We start from the raw sequence: 20,886 nt of genomic DNA on the forward strand, positions 1-20,886 counted from the left end.
GAAGCAAATAATGGGTAGGAAAAAAGCGGAAAACTTGAGACGTGTGGATTCAGCCAATGTATTTTTTCCTTCTGTATTCAAACCCAGTATATTTGAGTGCACATCTCTAATTCAGATTCTCTGGAGTTCTCCAGGAACTGCAACTGCTTTCCAAACTACAGACTACCCAGAGTGGAGTGATCCATTCCCTACAGCAATTGAGGATTGCAACTATTGCTATCACTGGGGCTCTTGTGTGATCCACCCAACCCTTCTTTATGGAATCTGCGAATAAGGAGTGAAAATAAAATTGATGAAAGCTACAAAAATGTTCCAAAGTGTGGCATACAACTTCCCTAAAAGAGACAGTAAACCAACTGGGTGATTACAGGATCCTTTTTATTGTCCTTGATCCAGAGGAGTTAGCCCCGTTAGTCTGTAGCTACAAAATAGTAAAGAGACCAGTAGCACCTTTAAGACTAACCAACTTTATTGTAGCATAAGCTTTTGAGAATCACAGTTCTCTTCATCAGATGTGTCTGACCAAGAGAAGTGTGGTTCTCGAAAGCTTATGCTACAATAAAGTTGGTTAGTCTTAAAGGTGCCAGTGGTCTCTTTACTTTATTGTCCTTATAAGGGATTGGGATCATTATTATTTCAGGATAGACAGATATGATAGATTGGGTAAATATTGCTTCACCTCAAGAGTTAGTCTTTCTTCCTGAGTTATAGTTGCACGTGCATCAGGATATACCAAGGAGCCGCCTCCACTTTACATTCAATGTAATTGATTCACTTTCCTCATCAGATGCTCCTTCGTATTAAGATTAGGCTGAATTATAATAATGTAGCACTTGGGGATGAAGATGCAGCCCAGTAACCCAGCACTGGAGGCCAAGATGGAGAAAACCTGCACAGCTACCATGTATTTTCCCTTTGTGCTCAGGTAGGTGGGCACAAAAGACATCCAGACACTGCAAAACACCAGCATGCTGAAGGTGATCAGTTTGGCTTCATTGAAGGCTCCAGGCAGCTTCCTGGCCAGAAAAGCCACCGTGAAAGAGATGGCAGCCAGGAAGCCCATGTAGCCCAGGGCACCATAAAACATGGCGACAGAGCCCTCATTGCATTGCAGTGTGATATGTCCAGGCTGGGAGTGCATGTCAGACTCTTTGAAGGGGGGAGAGATTCCCAGCCAGAGGGCACAGAGGACAACTTGGAAAGCAGAACAAGAAATGACAATGGAGTTGGCCAGACTCTTCCCCAGCCATTTCCTCATCCTGTTCCCTGGCTTAGTGGCCATGAAGGCCACCACCACAGTGATGGTTTTGGCCAACACAGAAGAGACAGCAACTGAAAAGATGATGCTGAAGGTGGTTTGTCGGAGAAGGCAGGTCACCTTCCTTGGCTGGCCGATGAACAGAAAGGAGGAGAGAAAGGAAAGCAGGAGGGAGACCAGGAGAATGTAGGTGAGGTCCCGGTTGTTGGCTTTGACTACAGGAGTGTCCAGGAATTTAATGAAGAGTCCTAAAACCAAAGCAGTGATTAGGGACAAGAAGAGAGGAAAGACAGCTAGGCTGATCCCCAAAGGTTCTTCATAGGAGAGGAAGGTTATGGCCTTTGGGACACATCGAGTTTGGTCCTTGTTTGGATGCTGGTCTTCTGGGCATTTGTCACAATGTTCTGCATCTGGAAAGACAGTAGGAATACCTGAGTTATATCTACAATAAATGGTGTTCTAATATTCAGTAAATATGTATTTTTTGCCTATAATTCTGTATATCTAAGAAACATGCTCTGGGCTCTCTGGACAGACACTGTGAAATAGCACACAACTCTATTGACCTTTGGTCTGATTCAGAACAGCTCTTCTTATTTTCTGATGGAAGAGGTCAGGATCCAAGAACATGCTGAGAGAATTGGCAGCTGCGAACAAAGTTCCTTATTGTCAACAAACATCACAACAGAACCTTCTCTACTTTCTAAGAATTGGAGCAGAGGTGCTCAAGTTCTTAAAATTTAAGAAATATGTCCTGGAGGATGAATTGTATTAGCAACAATAGAAGACATAACAAACAATAAAAGTGCTATAGCAAAAGAACAACCAGCACTAAATCTGATAAATATAAGACAACATTTGGAAAGTACTAAAAGTCTGGGAGAATAGAAGTGTCTTGATGTGGCACCTAGATCTTCTCTAAGTGGTCACCGGCTGAGAGTCCACAGACAGGACAGCAACAGTGAAAAGACTTTTTCCCAGTTATCTCTTAGGGAATCTTCAAGGACAGCCCCAAGAACACAACACTGCAGTAATCAAGGTGGGTTGTTAACAAGGGAAATAGAAGTCTTGCAAGTCTTTCTATGGAGAAACAAAGCACATCCTCCTATCCTCGAGGAAGATGCCGCTAAGTTCTCCAATTTAGGTAACTCAACCTTGGTCCTAGCAGGGGTTCATATATTATTAAACATGTTGTAGTGACAGACAGAAGAGCAAAGGGTGGAAAAGACTGGTCACATCCTTTATTTTTGCTCCTCCCACCTCCTGCTATGAAATTTATTTGGTGTCACCCACCTTCCTGGGTGGAGATTGTCCCTTCTGGGCATGGATCACAGTCATAGCAGCAAAATGGCTTCCCTTCCTGAGCCTTCTTGGCATATCCAGGCTGACAGCTCTCGGTACACCTGGAACGGGGCACGGGCTAACCAGAAAGGCAAACAACAGCAGTTGAGAAACCACAGATTAGAATTTTTATTGTTGCAAATGTGCCATATTCAGAGAAGTCTCAACAGGACTTCCAATCCTGCTTTGGTACTGCTGACTTCAGGCCCTGTATTGAGGGATGTGCTTTGCAGAACTGCATGAATGGGACACTGATTTCCACTGCTTCTCCATAACACCAAAGTCGGCAAAGAAAGGATCAAAGACCGGAAGTAATAAATGAGAGGAATGGGTAATTCTGGATGGGATGAGGAGGCTAATGATGGGTTAGGACATGAATCTCTGCATATCAGAAGTATTTGACATGCAAGGACTTGGTCGCGCATCTCATTTTCCTCCCCCCCCTATTTCCTGTTTCCCTTCCCTGAAGCCTCTTCCCTTTCCCGCTCCCTTCTCTCCTTCCCACCCACCACCCTATGATCCTATAGTTTATCTTTCCCCCATCTTCAGTTATATTTAGTATTTACATACTTTACTTATAGCCCATCTTTCTCCACAATGGGGACCCAAAGTGACTCACATCATGCTCCTGCCCTCTGATTTCTCCTCAAAACAACCCTGTGAGGTAGGTTAGGCTGTGCATGATTAGTCCGTGGTCACCTAGTAAGAACCGTGGCAGACTGGGAATTCGATCCTGGGTCTCTCAGATCTTAATCTGAAATGCCAACCTCTATTGCAGTTTTAGTGGGGTTCCTACAGTAAAAGGGAGGCTGCCAGTAAAGAACAGGGTGGTGGTAGCAAGGAGGGACTGGGAGTTCAAGTGAGGTGTGAGGCAAAGGGAGGGAAGCAGAAGGACAGAGGAAGAGAGAGGCGAGTGGGCTCCAGCGAGGGCCAAGGGCTGGCACCTGTCCAGCAGAGGCTCACCTTCCCAGAGAGGGAATTGAACAGCTCAGATGGACTCAGGACCTCCAGGCTAGCAGGAGATGCAGCAGCTACATCACCAAAAGGACAAGGAGCAGCTAGGAATCCCCAGCCAACCCCTTACCTTCGCAGACGACACTCACAACAACGCCTTCCTCACAGAGCACAGCCAAGTTGGTGGAGTGAACACACCCAGGCAGGGCCAGGGATGAGAAGTCAGAGATGCCAGCAATCTAAGTCAAAGCCTCCTGCCTCTAAGGCCTGAGGAAAATCTTCATAAATGGCTGAATTGCTTGTCTGGAGGTAGGACTAAGTTGGGAAAGGTGTGCTATGACTATCTTGAGCTAGATATAGGTAAAAATACTGCTCGATGGCCCGGTAACTATCAGATAGGGAGGTTATCAGATGTGTTGAATAGCCTTGATTAGAGATCCAGTTTGGTATAGTGGTTAAGAGCACGGGACTCTAATCTGGAGAGCCGGTTTTGATTCTCTACTCCTCTACTTGAAGCCAGCTGGGCAACCTTGGGCTAGTCACGGCTCTCTGGAGCTCTCTCAGCCCCACCCACCTCACAGGGTGTTTTGTTGTGGGGATAATAATGACATATTTTGTAAACCACTCTGACTAGGTATTAAGTTGTCCTGAAGGGCGGTATATAAATCAAATGTTGTTGTTGTTATTATTATTAGTGGGAGAAAAAAGGTGTTGGTGGGATTAGGCAGGGAGATCGGGGGCTGGGGGATTCGGGGGCTCATGCTATTGTAAAGCATTTTGGTTATGCAAATCAGGTGGCATGCCCCAAAAGCATAAAGAGAAAAAGGGCAAAAAAAGACTAAAAGGAAAATGTTTTCACAATGAAAAACCAGATTGGGTGAGCCATGCAAAAAGATATCCAAAAAATGGGTTGTATACATGGATAATTGTTGGGGTAAAAAGAAAAGGAGAGGACCTTTTGAAAAAGTGTGTTGCCCTTACCTGGGGGCGGGGCAGGCCTTCAGAACCAAGTAAGGTGGCTTGGCTAGTAGCCCCCTGGTAGTGAGAACTCCAAATCTAGCTAGCTATGGAATTTATCACAGGTTATTTGTTCCTGTGGAACTACAGGCTGGTCTGTCCAAAGGAAGCTACTGATGGGTCCCAGTTAGCAATGTCCATTGCCTTTCTGGGAAGAAGCATGCAATAAACTGGAATTGCTGGGGTCGAGTGTCCCCTGGGGTGTAATAAAAAAATCTCCTCCTCCATGGTAGCCTTATGGATGCTGAAGGTGGAGGGGCATTTTAGAGATGGACTCCACATGTGAAATTTAAATAGATTATTGTACATTGCCGAGCTGAGGGCATTGGCAGAATAACTCATCATTCTGCAAATTGTGTTGTTTACTGGAGTCTTTTTTTAAGTTTGTAGTATCAATAAAGGACTGGGATTGCAGAATCTGGAGTAGTTGGTTGAGCAGAAAGGGTGGAGAAGAGGAAAATGCCCATGACCAAAAGGGGCAAGAGAGGCATACGTCCCCTTCTTCGTGGCTGTGACCTTGGGGCAAGTGAGCATCTACAAGAAAATCATTATGCCTATTCTAGGAAAAGTGCACACTGAAAGGAATGCAAAAGGTATTTGAGGATAGGAAAAAAACCCAACTCAGTTGTCTTCTGAAACAAAACAAAAAATGAGGTGGTGTGGTGTTTCTGTCTCCCTCCTTGTTTCAGAAGGCAGGAGAGATGCAGGCCAGGGGGTGACCCTGGTATCGCTCAATGGGCTATAAAAGTGTCCACGCGTGGCTTAAAGACACTTGCTGGGCTACAATGGAGGACATCTGGAATGGTTGATCTGATGCCACCTGGGTTTGAGGATTGGGAGCCTCCCGGTCTGGAGGTTGCAGCTTCCACTACTATGATTTAAAGTTAAAATCTGCAACTCTGAAATCACTTGTTGTTATTCCAATTACATTCCCTGTAGTATAAGTTTGTAAATTGAATGAGTAAGAATCAGGAGTTGATTTGTGTCCTATTTGTAAAGAGAGATGGTGTATAAAATAAACCCATTCATTCATTCATTCATTCATTTTTTTCACTTGTAGTATCCAGTTGATTATTAAATCTTAACAAATGATTCTATTACATAAAAGACAAGCCGTATTAGTGACGATTCACTTTTTATTCTGGTGAGTCCTCCAAAGGGCGCCGTGGCGTCAGGAAGCCTAGATGAGGCAGCCTGTCCCTCCAGAGGGCGCTTTGTTTTCTAGAGCCTGTTTTTTTTTTAAACAGACTTGGTTGCTACTAAATGGAATAAAACGAAAGCAATATATTTCCTCACCTGGTTTAAACTCTTGGGGAACAGAAAGACATCCTGTTCGATGGTGAACTTGAGGTCTGGGGATGCCTGTCTCTCTACGCTCCCCACTTTCACTCCAACAACAGACCCATTGGGGAAAATAATCCATTTCAAGATATCAAAATTCATCAGAACATCTCCATTCTCATTGCAATCTGCATCACCTACAGAAGTGTTAAAAAGATAGATGTTCCTCCGGAAAGTGCGGAGCTGGAATGGAAGTGAAAGGTCAGGCAATTAGAAACTAGGAGCCATGGGTACAACTCAACCCAGATTATTTGGATCTCTAATCTTTTTATTATTTATGGATTTAAAATATTTATAAGCCACATCTCCACCCAAATAGGGGCCCCATGATGGTGAAAGATGATCGGAGTGCATGGGAACATTCATGTATGTCTTGTGACGTATGCCACATCTTCTGGATAAACAATAGTTTTGCCCATATATCCATCCATCTCATCCATCCTCTCTCACTCTCTCTGAGTGTCTCTACCCAAGACATCTTATATGAGAACATTCAAGCTTAGTTTAAAAAGAGAGAGCCAAAGGCTCTGTCAATTTCACCTCTCTACAGAGACTGCAAAATTTTCTCCTCAGAGGGTTTGTTAATTTCCTCTTTGACCCCTGAAGGGCAGGTGAAATTGACAGAGTCTTTGGGTAGGCGAAGAAGAAATTAACAAACCCTTTGAGAAGCGATCTTTGCCAGCTCTGTAGAGAGTTGAAATTGAGTATGCTTTCTGGCTTACATTGTGTCTCCCTACATTTGAGCATTCTTGTATAAGACGTCTCATGTCGAAGGACTCTCTCTCTCAGACATGTTGAGGTAAGGGGCCATCTTCTAGGCTAATCTGAGTTAGGCTGCCTTTTCTGCAGCTGCATTTATTTGCTTCTCTGGAAGCAGTGCTGGGTGTAGTATAACCCCTAGGCTTTCAACCAAGCCTGCATGGGTCAAGTGAACTCCATCAAAAGTGGGCAGCAAAATGTCCTTGAAACTTTCCACTTTCCAACCAGCATCATTTCTGTCTTGTCTGGGTTCAGTTTCATTTTGTTTGCTTTCAGCCGTTTGACCACAGCTGTCAGGCAGCAATTCAGGATCTCTACTGCACCATTAGGGGATTTGGATAACAAGATATTCAGCTGACCGGAGGTGCAAAAACAACTAGGAGGCACTGTTATGGCCACAATGCATGGTTGATAAAAATGGTCAGCATCTTTCATCTGTTGGGAAGACATGGCAGGGTCTACATGAAGGAAAGAAGGGCAAAGCATCATCTGCCACAAAAACGTTGCTTCTTAGAATTACGTGAAAAGAGGAATTAAACCAGAGATTACCCCCCTACTGAACATCCATGTGCACCCTTTTTTCTTACTTGAAGAGGCACACAGGGGCCAGTTCAGATTAGAACTGATTGGACGGTGATTCCACTGTAAATAAAGCATAACCCGGAGGAGGTAGAAGAATGAGGCAGCAGGGTAGAGGAGGATGAAGACTTAATCCAATCATCCTAAAGCCTTGCTCTTTCTCAGGAGTTTGGGTATTACTGCATTAGGGAAATTCCAGCCAGCTGAGCAAAGCCTTGCTGAATCCCACCTGGGAGATTGAGTCATGAATGGAATGCCAATTCGAATGCCAAGGACTGGGCATGACTGGCTTACTGCCCCTCCATGCTGCGAACATGCAGCCGTGACAAGAAAGGTTCTTGCTGAATCACCCCACTTAGCACATTCCAATCTCCTCTCCTTCTGTGATTGAATCCTATCCTAAAAGCAAGGACCATAAATCTGCTCTGATAAGCTTCTAATTTCTCCCTGGGAACATGCAGTCAAAATCTAAATTCATCAATTTAGCTCCGGGAACAGTAATTAGCAAACTGCTTCTTTCTGAAGCACCAGGAGACACTATGCATTTCTACTGTCATACCCTGGTGGCACCAATCAAAGGTAATCAAACTTTTGTCAGTCCTTTATGATCTTTGTCCCAATGGCTGAGGAGGCTCCGCAGCCTCAGGACATGTTTTGCCCTTTAAGAACCAGGGCTTTGCCCCATTCAAACTGTCACACTTTCCTGGATCCAAACACTGTACCTTTAGAGCTGCTTTCCCTAAGTCTCTCCTGGTCCAGAACACTGGCCATTTGACTACTAACTAATCCACTTCATGAATAGGCAGTTATCGCCCCCAAACCCTCAAATCTTTCAACCCTGCTTTTCTTAGGAATCTTGTGTGCTGTGAACCATTTTTTTGTGTATACATGAGTTTTCCCCTTTAAATAAAATTAGTCTTTAATTCAAGAACACTAGTCTCATTAACTCCGCTGGATCTATGACTAGTCTCATTAGTATCCTTGGGGAGGGAACCCGTAAATATTGGCGGAGATCTCGCTTGTTAGCCCTCTTGCATAGCCTTCCTCCTTGCCACTAGCTCCCCCCCACACACACACTTGCAAGGAGCCATTCCTGGTAACAGAACACCCCAAGGTAGGGATCGCCATGAGTCGGTTGTGACTTAAAACCACATTATTATTCATTAAGGTACTCCAGAAGGGAAAGGAATACCTGCTGCGGGCGTATCCTCTGGAGGTCCATCCTGCCCCTGGATAATGTGTGCTTGGATCCTGATGAATATGCGGCATGTAAGGCCCGAGCCACAGTCTGGACAGCATTGAAAGAGTTGTAGCTGTCTAGAGACAGGGTAGTTTCCATCATGTCTTGGGAAAGGGTCTCCTGATTTTCTCTCTCTCTGCATCTTACTTGGCCTTTCACAGTCAACAAAGGCTTTGAATAGAAACAATAAAATGCTTTCTTCCAAAAGTTAATACTATCAACTATCACATTCATGTCCACATTTAACCTTTTGTTTGTCTGCATGGAGAAAGAAAAAAATCTATGCATGGGATGAGTACGTGAAAGTATATAATACATGTGGGTGGTGAGGTCACACAAAGCGGTGGTGATCCAGATTTTGGCCACGGGGGGCTTGATCTGCTCCTCAGCTGCTCTATGCATGTTCTGTGGTATCAATGAAAAAAAGGCTGTCTCCCCAAAATAAACAAATACATGGACTTTTCTCCACAAGCGAAATGCAGCAGTTGACAGGAATGTATTTTTTATATTTGCTTCACGGTCTGTTGCTCTGATGCTCAATGAGAAGGCAACACAAACGCCACTCTCGCTGGCCAGAGGGGGGAAGATTTTCAGGAATTGTCCTCCATTATCAGTATCTGGTGCAATGAGACCAATCCATGTCCACTGGAAATGCAGGAGCAGTTTGACGATTGCGAAGTATTGTTGTTCCTGTTTTGGAAACTTTCGGTAGAGAAAAGGAAACTGAGCTGAGTCATGAGGAATGTGGGAAACGAGCCCATAACTGACCTAGAAAGGAAGGGAAGAGATTGGAGCAAAATCCCAGTTCTTGCGATGGAAAGAAGCCCATGTACTGCTTGAAGGATTTGTTGTGTTATTGGCAAAAAAGAAAGAGCACTTCTGTGCTTGGCTTACATTTTGTCTACCGTGCAGGGTCTGTGTGAATCTGAACGAGGTTGTCCAGTATCAGGAACGAAACCTTGACCAAAAAAGCATCCCAGATCAATTTCTTTATTTGCATAATGTCTATGGTTTACATTTTTGTACTAAAATATACTCTTGGCTGCTCACAAAACACCACTTGTAAAATACGCTCCCAGGATAAACTCAGTTTCAAATCCTTATACTCATTTAATGCCTCATGATGTCCTACATATGAAAAGTGCAATGTATAGAATCCCTCCCCAGTATCCCTAGCTTGCATGAAGGCAAAATCCCACTCTTTATTTTTTCTCCCATGCCATGTGGACCACATATGGTCCACATATGGACCACAAACTCCCGGGGTATGGGAGTTACTCTCTCCTAACCAATCAAGAATATTTTCTACTCTGAGTTGGTTTTCCTCCTTGCAATCTTGCATGTGTCCAACTGCTATGTCCTCAAGGAACAGAGTGACATATGACTATATTCTAGGATGCTGTGGGGGACTTTAGGATCCTAAGTAAGAGTTCTGCTGTGGCCAGGGTGTTATCTTGCTACGAGGAAGTATTGATATGGCTGATATGATATATCGCCTCTCCCTAAGGCAGAATCCAGCAGCTAGGTTTACTGCGGAGCTGGGTGACCTGAAAAGGGCTGAGAAACACCTGAGGTTACAGTGACAGAAAACTGGAACTGAATCTGAAGAGCTTGCTGTAGAGCTAACTGGAAGACCTACAAGGCTGCGGTGACTATAACAGAGTAATCTTGTTCCTCAAGTTTGCTGCCAGCTCAGTTGTTTAAGGTATATTAGCACTTGTGGACTCACATGTCTGAGCCTTTGAATTTCCAGGAAGTAATAATTTGTTGTGACACTTCTGCAAAGTTTCTTGCTGAGAAACTCCAGTGTGAATGCTGGTTGTAATATGTCCAGTGCACCCTCTGATCTATTTATGGAACCAAGGATCATGGTGGATGTCACTGGGATCTTGGGATGTGTGAAGGCCACCACTTGAGCTTTGTATGCAGATTGGGGCATGAAGGGATGAGCCAGTGCTGGTCTCTCATGGCCCTTCCTTATATGCCCCCGGGTGATAGACTTCCAGTTCTGGTTGGGTGGTGGCTGCAGTTGAGTGAAGCTCCATTCTTAAGGTTTTTAATTAAAGTTTTATAAACAACATCTTTTAACTTCTATTCACTTTTATCTCATCCAGAGGGCTTTTACTATTTATTTTTCCTCAGCTGTGCAGCCAGGCAATTTGCCAACTTCTATCTTGGTGGAATTTGTTTGTGATAATGCTCGGGAGCCTTCTGAAGCAGTCAGACGTTCTGACCTACTTTGTACTTTTGAGGAAGAGATAGAGAAATGGGAAGCTTTCCTTGGAGCTCGAAATCATGAATTGAACTGTCCTTCGAAGAATCTCTTTTAGACACTGAGACTGATTGGCCATAAATTGTTTATTCCAGAACACTGTGCATTTTAATACCTGGTGACTAGAGATAATGAGGTCACACAAACATGTGAGAGGCTCAGATATTACCTCATGCTTCTAAGCAATCAAAGATCAGTGACTGCTTTCTGACACCTAATACTTTGCTTCGGCAGTCCGTTCCAATTCCATTATCTAATCGTTACTTTCCACTGGCAGAAGCCTTGATACTAGCCTAGGAGATATCCCTCCAGACACTAACCCTGAGAGCCAAGCTACAAGTGATGCCTGATTCAGGTTGGTCACTTGTCAGCTTCCCTCAAGTTTTGATGGGAAATGTAGGCATCCTGGTCTTGCAGCTGTAATGGAGAGCCAAGCTGTAAAACCAGGATGCCTACATTTCCCATCAAAACTTGAGGGAAGCAGACAAGTTTCCAACCTGTGTCAGGCGTCACTTGTAGCTTGGCTCTTAAACAACAGTAAAAGACATAGATGACTCAGCCCCCTAAGGCAGGATGAAAATTTCACTGCTGCAAGTGATGCCTCATTGGATTTATTTCTCCGGACTGCAAAAGCTGTGGACTCCAACTGCTACATTCCAAAGTGGAGGATATCTCCAGAATGATATCCAACTTATGTGACAACAATGTTACCTCCAGGGCTATTAGCCCACACAGACCAGCCCCACTAAGTGATTCCATCTCATCAGTTGTCCCCAGGCCAAAAGGTGTCTCTTGAAGCCAAGCAGTATTCTTTCTCAGCAACAAAGATGAGAATCCAAAGCCTCCTGTCAGCTGGTCTAGTAGCCACATAAGGTATGTCTTACTATCTGCAAATTCAAAGATGTCACTCCCTCTTGGTCAAGAGGCACATAAAAGAACTTTTTGGGTTTCAAATTGAATATGTAGACTTGAAATCTGTGGAACCTTTAAACAATCCTCCTTTATTGACCGTTAGAAGTTCTAAACACCCCAAACTACTGTTGTCCAAGAAAGATTTTCTAAGAACCAAGGGAATTTTCTCAGATCGTGTCTTTACCAACATAATTTTAGAACCACTGTTACCTGATGCCATCACTGGTAATAACTAGACATGGGCACTAAGAGCATTACGAACAGAAAAAACCAACTAACAGCCTAATCTGCTGTTCTCGAATAAGCTGTTCGTGAGGCCCCATCCTCACGAACGTCCATGTCATTTGATATATGTTCGTTATGGATTGATAAAAAGGAGCATTGATGGCAGTCACTTTAGAGCAACTAGTAAAAGGGTGATTTTCCAGCTTTAATTGTGCCCAGAGGAAGTTGTATAGGAATTGTGCCCAGAGGAAGTTGTATACAACGGGAATTGTATAGGATGCCTGCATAATCCCATCGGCACATTCTTGGATATTACTGTAACTTGGATTGGACTGGAATCACCTCTTCCCTCAGCTCTGTGATTTTTAGGAGTGAGCCCATTGCGGCGTTTACTACAGTTTTGCTGGATACAAGTGTTTACCATGACGACTTGGACATAGGAAAAGGACTTTGATTAATTGTATTTATTGAAACTGTATATTTATTAAGACACTTTTTGCACTTTTGCACTTTGCACTTATTTAAAAAAAGAATATTATACAATTTATTTGCTGGCTAACGGTTTATTCCCGGACTTGTTGCTTCTAGCCATTACTATCCGGGTTCCTCCCTGCTGTTTTTGCCTCATTCATTGCCTTCGGCAGCCGTTCCGCAAGCCAGACAGTCTGGCACCTGCTGCAATCAATCCCCTTGGCAACTGGAGGCAAGGAGGGGCTGAACTCTGTCTGAACTCCTTCTGGCTTTCCTTCTGGCTTTAATCCTTCAAAGTACTTCCAGCAGAGAGTCCCTTTTTTGCCACTGTGAAGAGAAAATGACAGCCAACAGGGAGACCCGTGGATCATGCCTTTCCTGGGGTGCAATCTCTCTGAAACTTGGGGGGGGGGTCTTCAGAGGACGGTGAGGACTATGTCCCCTGCAAATTTGGTTGGTATTGGACATTGGGAACGTCACTTTGTGGGGTGTTTAAAGGTTCCTGCCCCTTGCACGTGGCAGGAAAGGGCCCTTTAAACTATCAGCTGGCAGGCAGCAGGGGGGAATCCCCCCTGCCACCTACCAGCTGATAGTTTAAAGGGATCTTTAAAGGGAAAGGTAAGTGGGTTTGAGGGGAGGGGGGCTAAGTGAGAGGGGTTGGTTCTGGCCCCCACAAACAACGAACATGTCCGGGAACAGTTCATGTTTGTTCATGTTCGTTGTTTGTTGTTCGTTGTTTGTGGATGGCACCGAACGATGAACAGGATGTTCAGGGTTTTTTTTCCATTCATGCCCATGTCTAGTAATAACTGGTAATAACTCTCTCTCTCTCTATATATAGTTATTTTATTGTGCCGCTGTGTATATGTGTGTATATATATATATATATATGTGTGTGTGTGTGCGTGTGTGTGTGTGTGTGTTTTAACCTTGGATGTTTTATAATTTGTAGTTTTAAATTGTATGAATTATCTGATGTAATTTTAAATGTGTGTATAGATTTCGGTCCACCCTGAGCCTGCTGGTGTAGGGAGGGCGGAATATAAATCTAATAAATTAAATTAAATTAAACAATGGGTTAGATTTGAATCTGCTTCTACCTATAAAAGAGGGAGCAAAACTGAATGATCACAGCCAAAGGCTCTGCCAAATCAACTAACATCCTCTAAAAAAGACCTCCATATGGACAATAACTTCTTAGAAAGAAAGTTGTTAGACTCCTTTATGGATTTGTCAACTGCTGAACAAATAATGATTACAGACAGACTGGAAGTTGTCAGAGCAAGGCTATGTGAAAACATTTCAGAACTTTCCCAGGGGACAACAAAGAAGGAGCCAACTATCACAACTGATTCTTTCCAGGAGCCTAGAACATCCATGGGGTGCCCAAAATGGGCTATTGTCCACCTGCCCTTTTCGCTGACTGATGACGGCCACAGAGTGGGGAGATAAACAAGAACAGACAACCTTGCCACTTGAATCAAAGGATAAACCAAGAGGCCCTGCTAACTGTTTTGTTCACGTTGATGCTAATAATAAACAAGAACAACTTACTGACTGACTCCCAAACTCCCCTCCCCCACCGACAATTAAGATCTTGTCTTGGAATATAGCGAGATGGAAGAGTAAGTCTAGGGATGGCGATTTTTTAGATTACGTCAAAGGCTTTGATATTGTACGCTTTCAGGAAACTTGATCTCAATCACAAGTGCCTGTGGAAGGGTTTAAATCTTACTCTCTCCCAGCTGTTAAAGTTAACCCTAGCGGCTGCTTCCAAGCTGGTTTATCCACCCTTATTGTAGCACATTTAAAATCAGAGCTGATTACTCTACTAGCATGCAACCCTATGCTGCAAGCCATTAAATTTATTTTGGATAACCAATTATTAATTATAATAAATATATGTATCTCCCTCCTTAAGTAACTCCTTAAGTAAGCAATAAAAATGGCCTCCCAACAGTTAGAAGTAGCAGTTGAGAGCAAGATAGATGTAAGGTAGATAATAAAGAAGGGAAGCGAGCAGGGCTGGGGGAGAAAAATGCTTCAGAACGAACAGGGCAGAATAAACTATGTTGAAGAAGAAGGCTAAGAAAGTAAGAAATATTATAAAACAGTATACTGTACTTTGGTACAAGAAAACTTGCAAATGAGCTCTCTCTCTCTCATTCCGAGGATTCTGTACAAAGAAGCACCATACAGAATGCAAACCCAACTCTTCTCTTATTCAAAATCCCATCTCATATGCTTCAGTTTTTTTTTAACTACCTCACTCATCTATGTAATCTTAGTGCTTAAAATCTGCAGTCACTCAAGAAGACTGAGAGGCTCTCTCCCCCTCCCCCTAAGGAACACAGCTTTATATCCTTATTAGGAAAACACAGCAGAGAGAAGAGACCAGTCAAGTCAAGAGAGAGAGAGAGAGAGATGAAACACTCCATTATTGTAATTGTATGTGTGTTATGTGCTATTGAACCACCTCTGACCTATGGCAACCCTATGAATGAAAGTCCTCCAAAGCATCCTATCATTAACATGCTGGCGCAGATCCTGCAAACTGGAGGACGTGGCTCCTTTGATTGAGTCAAGCCATCTCATTTTGGATCTTGTTGAGAAGGCAGAGATCTTGAAGGACATTGCACTCCACATTTTTGATGGAGTTCAGATTTGATTTAGAACCTAGGGGCTATACTGGATCCAGTGCTACTACTAGAAAAATAAGTTAAGGCAGCCTTTTACAACCTCACTCTAGCCTGGAACCATGCCATGGTAACATCAAGGCTTGACTATTGTAATGCACTATACGTAAGTCTCCCATCCAAATGAACTAGGAGACTCCAATTGGTGCAAAACTCTAGTTTAGTTTATTCGGTGTTTAACCCGCCCTCCCCACAAGTGGGCTCAGGACAAGGTACAACAGTCATAAAATGCAATTACATAGCAGATTCTACAATAAAATCCAGCAATTAAAATTATATATATACAAAAACCTGATATAGTTGGCTACACATTCCTGCCCCCAGCATACAAAGAGGAGATAGACAGACACACGTGCTGTACTCGAATACTGGAGACCGGTGGGAGGCTCAATGATGGTCCTGACGCTGGCCTCAACGATAAGCCTAGTGGAACATCTCCGTCTTGCAGGCCCGCTGAAATGATACAAGATCCTGGCAGGCCCAAGTGTCCTCAGACAGAGAGTTCCACCAGGTTGGGGCCAGGACTGAAAAGGCCCTGGCCCTGGTAGAGGCCAAACGAGCCTCCCTAGGGCTAGGGATCACCAGTAAGTTCTTACCCACTGAACAAAGCGCTTTCCGGGGCACATACAGGGAGAGACGGTCCCTCAGGTATGCTTGTCCCAATCCGTTTAGGGCTTTAAAGGTTAAAACCAACACCTTGAAATGGATCCGGAATTCCATGGGGAGCCAGTGAAGCTGCTGTAGGATTGGTGTGATATGTGTCCTGTATAGAACACCCATCAGGACATGAGCAGCAGCATTCTGGACCCGTTGTAGTTTCCGGATCAGGCCCAAGGGAAGCCCTGCGTAGAGTGAGTTACAGTAGTCCAGCCTGGAGGTGACCGTTGCATGGATCACTGTCGTTAGGTCCCTGGCTGAGAGGTAGAGGGCAAGTTGCCTGGCTTGCCGCAGGTGGAAAAAAGCAGCCCGGGCAACAGATGCGACTTGGGTGTCCATAGACAGGAAGGAAACCAAGACCACACCAAGACTTTTAACCAATGGGATGGGCACCAATGGGGCTCTCCCAAAGGCTGGGAGATGGAACCTCGTATCTGACAGCCCAGGGCCCAAGTACAGGACCTCCATCTTCACGAGGTTCACCTTCAGTCTGCTCTGCTTCACCCAACCAGACACGGCCTCCAAAGCTCTCAGAAGGGCATCCGGGCAGAGCCAAGTCGGGCACCCATCAACAGATACAACTTGGTGTCATCTGCATACTGGTGACAACCCAGTCCAGAACTCCGCACCAGCTTGGTGAGGGGGCGCTTATAAAGATTGAACAATGGGGGGAGAGTATCGCCCCCTGCAGGACGCCACATACCAGTGACTGGTGCATGGACACTGTCTCCCCCAGTGCTACCCTCTATCCCCGACTGTGGAGAAAAGAGACAAGCCACTGCAAGGCCATCCGTTGGATCCCCACATCGGCGAGATGATGGGCCAACAACTCATGGTCGACCGTGTCGAACGCCGCTGAGAGATCTAGCAATATCAACAGCACCGACCCTCCTCGATCCAGGTGTCTGCAGAGATCATCTGTGAGGGCGACCAACACTATCTCCGTCCGCTCAATCACCTTTCCCAGGAACGGGAGGTTCGATACTGGGTGGTAACTGGATGGGTCTGTGGGGTCCAAAGATGGCTTTTTAAAGAGAGGCCTCACCACGGCTTCCTTCAATGCCCTGGGGAAAGCAGCATGATTACATGACCGCTCTGCAGCATGACTGCTATCAGGAGCATGAACATCACCCCCTTTCTGCAGTTACGGCACTGGCTACCTATCAGCTACTGTGCTCAGTTCAAGGTATTGGTTATCACATAGAAAGCCCAGAATTTAGGGATTCCAGGATCACTAGAACATTGCAGGAACTTGACTAAGGGCCAAGCTACAAGTGACAAATGACACTTGAACGGCAAGTGTATTTCTCCTTGTTCACTTGCACTCCACTTAATCCACTTGCCATTCAAGTGTCATTCGTCACTTGTAGCTTGGCCCTAAGTGATGAAAGGCTCATAGGTTTGTCCCAAATAAAACTAGGATAACTCCCCTCCCCCGGCCCGGTTCATACCAGTGGGATTTTGTAGACGCCCAGTAGACTGGAGATCTGGATGGGGATATGGGACTCAGACCCTTCAAGAACTGCCAACAGGTTCTTTGGACCTCCACAGTGGTAGTTTGGAATATTCTCCTTCCCAAAGAAGAGCAGGTCTAACACTCCATCATAAGTCAGCCTTGCATCGAAATAGTTGTCGTAGATGTCATAGCCCAGAGTGACGTTGGGCAAGATCCCGGGATTCTGATTGATCTCCTGAATGGCGAGCAGGAAGGACATGATAACTGCATATTTCGTCTGTGCAGGTCTACCAAAAGGAAGAACACCTATGTTCTATTCATTGTAAGAATCCCATCAAAAGTGTGCTTCTTTGTCAGGAAACAAACATGTCTGGGTTTCATTATAAGAACTGTACTCATTGTATCTCTGTCTCTGTGCCGAGAGGAAGAGCTTTGAACCAAGTGAAAAGTTCACTGGTATTTGTAAATGCTGGAGAGAGGAACTCACAACTTCCAAAGACCTCAAATCAAATCAAATCAGTGTTCCAAAGGACCATGAAAAAGCATAAACAATCATGAGAGAGAGAGAGCTTTGATGCTTGTGGACTGTCTTCTTCCAAGTGACATTGAAAAGACAGTGCTGGATTTCACACGGGAATGGGATTTTGTGCTTTCCCTGTTGCTGGTGTGGCTGCAAATAAAGAACAGCAGGAACAAGACCTCCCTATGGCATGTCACCCCACAGTTTCCACTCCCCAAGAAGCATCATTTCCCTCTTGCTCCAGTCGAACAGGTCTTTTGCAATTAAAAAAAGGGCTGTAAAATATTGTTGTCTCAACATGCTTAAAAGCTAAGGTATTATCATCTAAAATAGTTCAAAGCAATCTCAGCAGGCTGAAGAAAATGAAATTACTGTTCACATGCAAGGTGGTGTCTTGCTGCTCCAAAGCTACAGAATATTCTCCAAAACACAAAATAAGGACATTGGACAGTCAGTGATTTCTGATGGACAATTGTGAGAGTCAATGAAACTCAGACCAAGTGGAGTCCCAGTAGACCATCTCCAGAAATTACTTACACTGCCCCCCACCCCTAGGTCCTGGTAGAGTAAAATATCCTCCCACTGTTTTTTGAGAGTTGTGATTTTTAAAGAAAGACTTATGTCAATTTATTCTTTTTTGCCTAGGGTCTGATGGGTTTGTCCAATTGATTTAAGAGCATTGCTGGCAGTTGATGGCATATAAAATATTAGAAGGTGAACAAATCAATGAACCTAAAACGTCATGGCTAACTTCATTAGGTCCAGTGATTGTGTTGTTAGAGTGAATATGGGGACAGAGCTGGCATTTTGGTTTATTGTAGGCTCTGGTCCCAGAGTCCATGTCCGTGTTAGGAAGTGCATTACCGTGCATGAGAAGTTTTTTAAGGCTGGCACTGTCTGTAGATAAAAAAACGTTTGCCTTTCAATAGGAGGAGGTCTGTCCCTCCATTGGACAAATTGGCCAGTCCTTCTGCAAAAAGAATACATGGACAATCTGACTATAATCGCCCCTTGAAGATTCTGTATCTGAGGACAGTCCTTTTAGGGCAACAATGAAATGTCCCGGAAGATTAAAATGCTCTTCCACTGGTTGTTCAGCATAATGATTTTTAATGACAGATTTATGTCCGGTAGGATTTGAGTCTAGTGGTATCTTAGAGAGGAACATAATTTTCAGGGTGCAAGCTTTTGAGAGTTAGAGTTCCCCTCTTCAGACATGAGATTTATGTCCATGTATTATTTTATCCAATGTCAGTGCAATGTTAGATGTCAAACTCAGCAATGCCCTTTCATTCCCTACATTGGGCTATCATGTCAGCCCCTAAGCAAAAAAAAAAAAAGGTCTTTCTTTCTTTCTTTCTTTCTTTCTTTCTCTTTCTTTCTTTGTGTGTGTGTGTGTGTGTGTCTCCCCCCTTACTTACATTGCCTCTGTAATGTTCTCCCACTGCTTGCTGAGCATCATGATTTTTAATGACAAATTTATGTCCAGCAGGATTTGAGTCCAGTGGCACCTTAGATACCAACATGATTTTCAGGCTGTAAGCTTCCAAGAGTCGGGGCTCCTTTCTTCAGACATGAGATTTATGTCCATTTTTTATTTTGTCTTCCATGATCTGGATAGCCCAGGTGAGCCTGATCTCGTTAGATCTCACAAGCTAAGCAGGGTTGGCCTTGGTTAGTAATTGGATGGGAGACCACCAAATAAGACCAAGGGTGCAGAGGCAGGCAATGGCAAACCACCTCTGATAGTCTCTTGCCCTGAAAACCCCACCAGGGTTCACCACACATTAGTTAGACTCAGCAATGCCCTTCCATTTTCTACACTGGACAGTCCTGTCAGTCTTTACACAAAAGAATACATGCCTGCCTGCATTCTTTCCTAATGTTTAACAGATCGAAAGGGATCACAGCAACCCAGAGAACTTGTGGCATGGCCGACTGCATACAAGGTGGGATCTTGCTGCTCATACAGCCTGAGCCTGAGCATATTCTTCAAAATTAAAAAAAAGCCATAAAGGGACTGATTTACCAAGAAAAGGCACTTTAAAACCAGAATCAAGCGGAGTTTGCATTCAATCAACAGCAGAAATTGCTTACGTCTTAATTCTGGTAAGGGGAGGCTCTTTAAAGGTGAATGGTTGCAGAGTAGGATACTTAAGACATAGGATTCCACCAATGAGGAGGTCTCCTGGCCTGTAATAATTCCGCGGTTCATTTAAATCCTTGATCAAGTTCAATGGGCATTTTCCTTTCAGCATCCCACAAATGACATTGTGAGGCAGCAGCAATACCACCAGAACCAGCGCTGGCATTCTGCATCTGATCCCCAAAGACCCCTCCCTCGTGTCAGCCCCTCAACTACAGGCCCACCTAGTTCAGAGAATCCAAACCCCCCCCCCCTTTACAAAATCAAGGCAGCGGAGACTCCAGCATTAGCGCCGTGGCTTTAGATCTGAAAGGGGGGATATTCAAGCAGACACTGGCACAGTTGGCTCCTGCCTGAAGTCCCCTCCCAGATTCTTGTTGTCATAGGCGGCATTTATGCACTGGAGGATGAAACTTTGTTTTTCCTTTGATTCTGATGATGTCATTGTTGTTTTTCAAGGTTCACTTTGAAGAAATCCCTCAACGAGAAGAACAAGAAACCACGCCCGTGTTCATAATAATAAGGGGAAGAATTACTTATGCAACCTCCTCCAACTTTCTGCCATCCTCTGCACTGCAGGAGAAAAACATGTTTGTGACACAGAATCCATGAATTCAAGTCCACATTGAGAGCCCCACCTTATGGAGTTATACCTGTTAGGGTCAGAAAGGCTCCCATACTCCTGGCCTACCTCAAACTATGCAGAACTCAATTATTCAGAGGGGCCGGTTTGCAAAGATGATAGGGCTGCACTGTAACCAAAGAGTTCTCAAAGATACTTTTCAAAGGTGGATTATACTAAAGTATGTTAAAAGAAGGGACTGGCTATGTTTCTCGCTCAGACCTCCAAGACTGCCAGCAGAGCAGAAGGAAGGCAACAACCATAGAGTCGATGGTTGTTGTGGGTTTTCCGGGCTGTATTGCCGTGGTCTTGGCATTGTAGTTCCTGATGTTTTGCCAGCAGCTGTGACTGGTATCTTCAGAGGTGTAGCACCGAAAGACAGAGATCTCTCAATGTCAATGTGTGGAGAAGATGTAGGTC

The 20,886-nt window shown here is 44.4% G+C and overlaps 1 protein-coding gene across 1 annotated transcript; it reads right to left on the reverse strand.

The window, feature by feature from the left end:
• Positions 1 to 757: 757 nt before the first annotated feature.
• Positions 758 to 17,437, reverse strand: LOC129327888 (vomeronasal type-2 receptor 26-like). Its single transcript, XM_054976635.1, has 4 exons — positions 17,174 to 17,437; positions 5,867 to 6,094; positions 2,552 to 2,678; positions 758 to 1,668 (listed from the first exon to the last, which is right to left on the reverse strand). Exons 1-4 carry the CDS (start codon positions 17,435 to 17,437, stop codon positions 758 to 760), a joined length of 1,530 nt encoding a protein of 509 aa, XP_054832610.1.
• Between the last annotated feature and the right edge of the window lie 3,449 nt (positions 17,438 to 20,886).

Source organism: Eublepharis macularius, chromosome 4 (assembly GCF_028583425.1).
Source record: "Eublepharis macularius isolate TG4126 chromosome 4, MPM_Emac_v1.0, whole genome shotgun sequence".
Taxonomy (NCBI): domain Eukaryota; kingdom Metazoa; phylum Chordata; class Lepidosauria; order Squamata; family Eublepharidae; genus Eublepharis; species Eublepharis macularius.